The sequence below is a fragment of the Sprattus sprattus genome (genome assembly GCF_963457725.1).
Source record: "Sprattus sprattus genome assembly, chromosome: 16".
In the NCBI taxonomy this organism is placed as follows: domain Eukaryota; kingdom Metazoa; phylum Chordata; class Actinopteri; order Clupeiformes; family Clupeidae; genus Sprattus; species Sprattus sprattus.
Genome location: NC_137914.1, coordinates 17,554,856 through 17,563,119, shown reverse-complemented (window position 1 = coordinate 17,563,119; position 8,264 = coordinate 17,554,856). Strand labels below are relative to the sequence as shown.

The window sequence follows — 8,264 nt, the reverse complement described above, 5'->3', positions numbered from 1 at the left end:
TGTGCTCATCTTTAATAACCATCAATATCAACACAAATGCTATTTTGCAAGATCAGTTTCCAGTTTGTGCCAATCATGCATATTCAACACATATGAAATACTTTTACATATTAAAAAAAATGCTGTAAGTTATATTCAAATAGCTGTAGGGGACAAAACTAAGTACTCATTTACATAATTGAAAATAAGACTGAAGACAATTTCCTTCTGCAGTTTGGGTGTGCTTGTCTAATTTATTAAAAGGTTATCTGAACCTCTCAAAAACTCAAGGTCCATTCTAGAGCAGTAGTCCCATTTCGGTACAGCATTTATAGGTTAATCTAAAAGTTTTATTTCATAAGAATTTTCCTTTTCAAATGCCCTTTAAAAATTAAAGCTTGGTTCAGTATGTCCATACTTCACTGAAACAAAGTCCATGGTTAGGACACCACTGAAATAAATATGGAATATGGTTGACAACTTGCTCAGTTTTCTAATTCATACAATAAAGTTATTTCTACTACCACAACTACTACTGTTATTTAATTATTTTCAGGCTGGTGGCATAAGTGTTGTAGAATGTAAATACCGGTAGCTTATAGAACTTGTGAGAATTGCAAACAATTGGTTTCATCAACATGTCTTAAATAAGATTAATACACTATCAATCAGACAAAATAAACTCTGTTAGGTAGTCCCCAGGGCTAAAATGGTTCGATCAAATCAAGAAACGAAAGGGAATGGGATCATCTGCCATAATTCTCCTGTAGTGCTCCTCAAATATGGCGTTTTGTTCAGAGCTGAAATGGTTTTGCCAGTCGCCAACCTCTCCTGTGGACACAGAGGAGAAAGAAGTTCAGAACACAGTCTCTCCTTCTTGACTAAACCTTCATCTAACTTGCTCCTGTCTTTCACCTTTTCTCATGAACACTGAGGCTCGCCTATCAAAGATGGTGTCCGGTACCGATGAGTAGTTAGCCATAGGATTGTCACGCATGGCAACAAAAGTTGTCCTCTGTACTATCTCATCAATCAGTGCTTTTGACAGGTTTTGTCCAAGAAAATCAGCAATGCGCTCCACCTCTTGGTAAGGGTTCTGGTGTGCAGAAACAATTAAAAGGGAAAATAAGCATAAAGCCAACTACCTAAAAACAGGTCATGCCAGCTCAGTTCAGTCAGCTCATTCTCAGTAAATGCATACAGGGTCAAAACATACCTCCTTCATGTCTTCAAAAAACAGGTAAAGAATATTCTTCTTTTCTCTCTCTCGCCAGTATCCTTTTACATGATCATACCAGGAACCCCATCCCACTATGAAGCAGAATATCAAAATATAAGACTTAAATTACTGATCAGAAATCATAACCACCAGTGTAACAATGGACATAGATAGATAACAATACGCACATTGTCCTTTCATGAACTTTTCTAAGTACTGGTGCCAGGGTCCTGGTTCTGGTTGTACAAGATTCATTCTGTCAAAATGGAAATATGACACAGCATTGTCTTTGGGATTGCGTGCCATGTATATAACCTAAAACATAAAAAACGATAGAGACAGCAAATTATGCTTGGATTTGAGTAATTGGCATGATGTGATTAGAAAAGCAGAATCCACAAACAGGTGGGAGAAGTCCATTAATATACATGTAGATAAAAACATATTTAGCCTGGAATAATATTTATTTACAGGTGACATACATGTGTAATCATATATGTGACTGTATATTTCTCACCTTGCAGCCTGCCTCCCAGAATGTTGTGGGAACAAGCTGGATAGGCAGATGTGTTTTGATAACTCGAGGAGGGTCCATTGCCTCTAATGTGGTTATACCTTAATCATCAGATTGTAGTAAGGACATTGTGTCAGTTATAGGCTACACAGAAGAAAGATGGAAGCCAATGTAGCCTACTATTGATGGCTCAAATTCTCTCACCGGACAGTGTAGGATTTGGGGAGGTCATCTCAAGGAAAGGCATACGTTCATGAATTGGAGCACGTTTGCACTTCTCAAAATCATTGTGGTTTAAAACCAGGTCAACTATCTCCTGTGTCCATGTTGTTCCTATGGAAAAGACCATAATGTAATGTATTAGGCAACTATCCACCACAAACCACTATACAACCTAACATTTCCCAGTCCACCTTCGCTCAAACAAAAAAAAAACTCCTCAAAAAAAGTTCGGAAACATTTCTTCAGTCGATTATCCCTCCCCTTTAATAATATCAATTGGTATTGTATTGTATATCGTTAGAAAGCCTGATTAGTCACCTTTACAACGAGGTACAACTTGTAAGGATCGTGCATTCGTGGAATGAGCAACACAGCAAACCTTGTGGGTAGCGGCCCACATTTTTTTGCCAAAATCCCCTGCAATATTCTTCTGTTGGTATTCACTCTTGTTTTGAGTTGCTTGGTGGATTGGATGATTCTCCCACAGTATTAAGGAAAAAACAACACATATTGACCATTTTTACACTTTATTCATTTTACACTGTCAGGGACCTCAGTAGCATGTGGAAGATCCATACGCAGCCAAAACAGCTTGGCACCTGCTGTGGGATGGCATCCCATTCCTGAACCAGAATTTGTTGCAAGTCAGCCAACATGGTTGCGTTGGTCACTCTGGCACGTACAGAACGCTCAAGCTCATCCCACAAGTATTCAATTGGGTTGAGGTCTGGACTCACGGCAGGCCTTTCCATCCTCTCCACTCCTAAGTTCTGGAGGTACTCTGTGATGATCCTGCCTCTGTGGTGTTGTCATCCTGGAGGATGGAGTTAGGTCCTAGATTCTGGAGATATGGGGTCGCCATTGGCTCCAGAATCTCATTCCGATATCTCACTAAATTCCAACAGAAGAATATTGCAGGGGATTTTGGCAAACATTTTTGGGCTGCTACCCACGCGGTTAGCTGTGTTGCTCATTCCACGAATGCACGATCTACATGCTACTGAGGTCCCTATAGTGTAAAATGAATGGGTGAAAGTGTAAAAATGGTCAATATGTCTGGTTTTTTCCTTAATACTGTGGGAGAATCATTAAATCCACCAAGCAACTCAAAACAAGAGTGAATACCAACAGAAGAATATTGCAGCGATATACAATACAATACCAATTGGTATTATTAAAGGGGAGGAATAATCGACCGAACAAATGTTTCCAAACTTTTTTTTGAGGATTTTGGCAACAACAAAAATTGGCCGCTACCCACACGGTTAGCTGTGCTGCTCATTCCACGAATGCACAATCCTTACAAGTTGTACCTCATTGTAAAGGTGACTAATCAGGCTTTCCAACGATATACAATACAATACCAATTGCTATTATTAAAGGGGAGGGATAATCGACTGAATAAATGTTTCCGAACTTTTTTTTGAGGAGTTTAGTTGCCAGTAGCCAAACCATCCATAGGCTACTTAATTCAAATTCACTCTGATGTAATTTATTTTTTCATCACTCACCTGCTTTAGGGTATGTGGCAATGAGCAGGTCCCCAGGCTCTGCTCTGAATCTCTCAACCCTTTCCCAGTGTGTGACTATTGGCTTTAACAATGGTATCCCCTGCACTTCCACCAGTGGACAACGATTTTGCCATTCCATCTTGTCTACCTGTTGTAGTAGCCCAGATAAACGTAAAGCACCCACTTAAATACCTAGGACCCATAGCCAATTTAATGGATTAGGCTACTAGACTCCGCGTATTTCCGCCTTGGGTTTTTGACACATATGACAAGAACATGTAATGGCTATTCTGGGTTACTGGAAGAAAGTAGGAAACACAAAATGGTTGATTATTAAGATAATATCTCCGTTGCCGACGGCATTTTAGCAAGTCTCTCACGATGACAAACGCACCCAAAGTTAGGCTATGTAAATTCGAAATATGACCATTCTTTATCCCTCTCCATCGAAAACTATTAATTAGTGTTCTGTTATGGCTTTGTCATTTGTTTGGGATCAGTCATTCGATCAGCTTACCTCAGATTGTATGTGTGAAACCACCCCGACAAATTGAGGTTCGTTGACTTGGTGTGATTTTATGAATTTCACGTGGTCCTCTCATTTTTGTGGTGTTCAAAGTACATTGTCAGTATTCGTTGCACCACCAATTAGCCTGTTTGAAGAAATATTTAACCCGCAGGCTTTAAACAAACAACTACAGAAGAAGCTCCAGTTATGAGACAAAAAAAAAACGTTATTATGAGGTGGCATCAGGTTTAGCCTGATTTTAATACGTGGGTCGTACGTTTGCTTACTGCTAGGCTAACTTGCCCCTGGCTGTTGTCATCTTGTGATTTGATTTTAAGTTACACATTAACGTAAAACAATGGCCCTTTCTTTAAAATGAATGAATGTAAGATAACTTTTGAAAGGGACGTAAACACGACGCTAGAAGTGACACTACGGTCGCGGAAGAGCATTTAGCTGACTGACTCTCACACCCAGTACAGTAGGTGCCAGTACTGCGCTTTTTTTACTAGAACATCGAGAAGAAGAAGAAAGTGCTCATTTGCTGGTGTTGGGGGAACCCCATTCTGACGAGGAGAGAGTGCATCATGGATGATGATGAGGTTGCCGAAAGCTGGGAGGAGGCAGCAGACAGTGGGGTAAGAGAGTTGATACCATAAAGATTAACGGACAATGTTACAAGGCAACATATAGTAGCACGTGTGTTCAGAGAGTTTGTCGGGATACATAGTAGCTGGTTAGTCTATTAGCTATAAATAAACTAGCCAAATGCTACTGCTAAAGGGGTAACACCACGGCGAGGTCGGAAGTAGGCCGCCACTTAAAGGGGAATGGAGTTGGAGAGTTATTTTAAGACTTTTACTCTTTAGAGGTATGGGACGATATATGGAGGTGTCAGTCATAATGTTTGGTTTTTGATAATGACACCATAAATGAGCGGTCTTCTGTGGTCTGATGTATACTCATTATGTGAAATACGATCGTTCTATTCAATGTAGCTAGCGCACCAGCTAACTAATTGTAGCAAGCAAACTTACCGATACCAAGTCCTGACGATACCTCTCTGTTATGGAGTTATGTTAGCGAGCTAACGTTGTCTTATTAGACTAATCTAAAACTAGCCTGGAAGTAAAATTCAGATTGTGTTTCTTTCTGCCGATATACTCCACATATTTTGCTGCTTTATGCTGCCAAGTATCTGAGCTAGCTTTAAAGGCCACTTGTAGCAAGCATAACTTGGTAGGCTAGGGAACAGCTCAATATGGCTAGTTAGCTAAGTTATCGCTAGCTACCAGTCCGAAGACTGAAATCAACACTAACTTAGATCGGTAGAGCCATGTCGCATGGTACTCCGTATAGTAAAACTACAAGCTAGTAAGCAAGCTATCTGGTTATCTATAGATGGCTTGCCATATCGCGACCAAAATAGTTCTTACTTGGTAGGTTACACATCTAGGTTTTAGGGCCAGAATATTCTGTGAAAGTAGCAAACTGTCGGTGTGTCTTAAATTGGATCTCTGGTTCATTTCTGAGACCGTTAACCACTGCTAGTTATGGTAGCTAGATTTGTTCGCCTACTTCGACTGCCCACGGGACAGGACAGTGCATCGCTTTTCATCATCAGCTGAAGGATATGGACAACCTCTTTATGTGAAAGACAGGCTTGGATAGAAGACCGTAGCCAGGATAGCCTTTTTTGTGTAATCATGTTGAAATTGGTTAACAGTATGATTTCTCACGAGTTATTGGCAAGTTATTCTCAGTCCTGCACGATATAAGTTCCAAAATATGCTGGCGATGTATAAATAACTCTGAAACTGAGACCCTCTTGATCTCACATGTTCCCGTCTGTCCCATTTAGAGTAGTCAACATGCCCTGTAGTCTGGATAGCAGCTCTTGATTCAATAATGTTTTTCATTTTAGGAAATGGAGAGAAGACTGGAAGAGAAGCTACGCATAAGTCAAAAAGAGAGGTAGGCTGTGACAATCAAACCTGTCAGATTGTTCGGATCAGTCAGTTTGTACAAAGGTGATGTTGATTTGTCACCCCTCCCTCCCCAGGATGTCAGGTGGGAACGCTGTGAGGTCTCCAATGAAAACGGGCATTGTTATCCAAGATGACTCGCTTCCAGCCGCACCCCCACCTCAGATAAGAATCCTTAAGCGTCCTTCTAGCAACGGATCCCTGGGGTCTCCAGTGTCGCAGAACCGCCCAACCCAACAACCCAAGTCTTTAGCCCAGCGGGAAGCTGAGTATGCAGAGGCTCGGAAGCGAATCCTTGGCAGCGCCACTCCAGATGACACACCACAGGAAAGGCCTAATACTGACAGGTAACAGCTTGTAATTGGAGATTTTTAGTAAATTATAATTTTTTTTAACTGATTACAACTATTTTGGTGGATAACTTAGTACATTTTATTGCCTGAGCACTGCACCTTTTTGACACAACACACACTCTGACCTCTCTGAACTATCAGATCACCAAGAATAAACACCACTCCGTCAGACGACACCCGATCAAACAATCACGTGGTCCGCCAGCCAGCAGGCCCAGACGGTACACAGGGCTTTCGGCAGCGTAGATAGGAATACAAATCTTTGCTGAGGAGATTCAAGGAGGAGGAGGAGGACGAATGGGAGGCAGGAGCTTCGAGGGAGGGTCTTTTTTTGTATGGAGAATCTTCTGAATTTGACATTTATCTGTAACGTAGGAATGCGTTGTCTCTTACCATCCCGCATGGCTTTTCTTTTTTTGGGGGGGGGGGGTCGCACTGTTGGGGAAAGGGAAGAGACTTTTTGGAGAAGCAGAGAGGATTCATCCTCTTCTCTCCATTGTACACTGTGATGAAGGCATTGCTTCTTATAGACACTACTCACTGTGATGTACCCAGAGTATGCCTGCCTGCCCCAACCACCGCCCAAACTTAAATAGATTGAAGAAAGAAATTATCTGGAACGTTCCCTTATCGCCAGGTGGCTTAAGGAATGATGACCAGCACCGTCTGAGAAACCTTTGCAGCAGATGCCTGACATGGACGTTGGACACAGACAGGTCTGTGTGAAAAGACTATGAATGATTTGAGAGGATCTGAACGAGGGATGGGTGAGGATAGAAGTGAGAGAAGTAGATTCAAACTGACATCAGGAAGGGCACAGGATGCCCGGCCTCTCCCAGCAATAACACCACCAGTTGCACTCTTGATAATCAGTCAATCCTCTTTACTGCTAATGTGTGTCCTTCAATGTTGTCTCAGCATAACTGTGTTACTTAAGTTTTTGGTTATTAAGTAGGAAGACTGCTAATTGCCATACATTTTTAATTTTTTTTTTTTAACCTGTTGCTGTTGAGTTGAAATTCTATTGTTTACGGTTAGCTTACTTTTAATTTTTGTTTCTCAGCTTATATCTTCTACAAGCCTGTCCTGACTTTTATTTATATGAAAGAAAACTGCAAAGTGAAATTTATAATTAATGGTGGGAATAACAGAATAACCAGTTTTTAAGTAGCTTTTCTGCATTTGTTTTGTATGATTTGAAATGGTAGTGGTTTTTAGATCCAGAATTTTTAAAATGTATAGAAAAATCGAAATGAAATGTCCTGTAAATATTGGTCATCCCAAACTTTAGGAGAAAATGGTGTATGGGCAATGATTTACCTATTCCTATACGTTCTTCCCTCCTCATATCTACGGTCAGCTGCATTCTCTCAGATGTGCTTTACTCATGTTGGAACTCAGGTGTTCCAACCGAGCCAAAAGGAATTTGGGGATTAAAAAAGAAAAAAACATGGGAATTTTCCCATGGATTAGTGGCACACTATCAAGTTATATTTGATAGTATGATTAACCCATTACCTGTTGAGTGTATTGAAAGCCAAAATGAGAAGAGATGTCAACCTTTCCAAAGACTAGAGGGATTTTCCCCTGAAACTGGTGGACAGCACGGTTTTTGATGGCTGTGTTAAGTCTCTCTAAACATGCACAAACAAGGCTGTATCCTGCTTCACAGTGCAATTTGAAACGAGAATATTGCTGTACTTTCTGCAATACCACATCTACTGCCTTCCCCCCCCCATTTCTCTCACCCATCTTTTGTCCTTTTGTTGGTTGTCTTGAACTTACCAGGACCTTGTCAAAGGACTTCACTTATGTTTTGTCTTGCAAACACTTTTAAAGATGTCCAGTTATATTGAATTTTATCCAGGGGAGTTAGTCACACGCTGATTAAACACACAAATCTGCCTGTACATAATAAAGAAAATGGCCATTTAATAAAGGTTTTTTTTTTAAATACAGTGTCGGTAAATGTA

At 40.7% G+C, this 8,264-nt stretch overlaps 2 protein-coding genes across 5 annotated transcripts; one reads left to right on the top strand and one right to left on the bottom strand.

Annotated features, from left to right (window-relative positions):
• sult1st5 (sulfotransferase family 1, cytosolic sulfotransferase 5) lies at positions 1–6,087 on the bottom strand. Of its 3 annotated transcripts, none has more exons than XM_080853522.1 (8): positions 5,948–6,087; positions 3,446–3,593; positions 1,917–2,045; positions 1,716–1,813; positions 1,387–1,513; positions 1,196–1,290; positions 895–1,075; positions 1–810 (listed from the first exon to the last, which is right to left on the bottom strand). In XM_080853522.1, the coding sequence occupies exons 2-8, from the start codon at positions 3,582–3,584 to the stop codon at positions 698–700; spliced, it is 882 nt and encodes a 293-aa protein (XP_080709648.1). In that variant the 5' UTR covers positions 3,585–3,593; positions 5,948–6,087; the 3' UTR covers positions 1–697. The 3 variants fall into 3 exon arrangements, with proteins under 3 accessions (XP_080709648.1, XP_080709649.1, XP_080709650.1); XM_080853523.1 differs by lacking the exon at positions 5,948–6,087 and adding an exon at positions 4,991–5,865; XM_080853524.1 differs by lacking the exon at positions 5,948–6,087 and adding an exon at positions 3,963–4,042.
• Positions 4,373–8,245, top strand: szrd1 (SUZ RNA binding domain containing 1). 2 transcript variants are annotated; one of them, XM_080853525.1, is made up of 4 exons: positions 4,373–4,591; positions 5,878–5,927; positions 6,016–6,285; positions 6,433–8,245. In XM_080853525.1, exons 1-4 carry the CDS (start codon positions 4,541–4,543, stop codon positions 6,539–6,541), a joined length of 480 nt encoding a protein of 159 aa, XP_080709651.1. In that variant the 5' UTR covers positions 4,373–4,540; the 3' UTR covers positions 6,542–8,245. The 2 variants fall into 2 exon arrangements, with proteins under 2 accessions (XP_080709651.1, XP_080709652.1); XM_080853526.1 differs by lacking the exon at positions 4,373–4,591 and adding an exon at positions 4,602–4,824.
• Positions 8,246–8,264: the final 19 nt, after the last annotated feature.

Excerpts from the sequence above, each read along its gene's own strand:
- sult1st5 (XM_080853522.1), bottom strand. The coding sequence starts at position 3,584 with ATGGAATGGCAAAATCGTTGTCCACTGGTGGAAGTGCAGGGGATACCA. Across the intron at positions 1,076-1,195 it reads TTTTTGAAGACATGAAGGAG|AACCCTTACCAAGAGGTGGA; the intron begins GTATGTTTTGAC and ends TCTGCACACCAG. Across the intron at positions 811-894 it reads CTCAGTGTTCATGAGAAAAG|GAGAGGTTGGCGACTGGCAA; the intron begins GTGAAAGACAGG and ends CTGTGTCCACAG.
- szrd1 (XM_080853525.1), top strand. The coding sequence starts at position 4,541 with ATGGATGATGATGAGGTTGCCGAAAGCTGGGAGGAGGCAGCAGACAGT. Across the intron at positions 4,592-5,877 it reads AGGAGGCAGCAGACAGTGGG|GAAATGGAGAGAAGACTGGA; the intron begins GTAAGAGAGTTG and ends TTTTCATTTTAG. Across the intron at positions 5,928-6,015 it reads CGCATAAGTCAAAAAGAGAG|GATGTCAGGTGGGAACGCTG; the intron begins GTAGGCTGTGAC and ends CTCCCTCCCCAG.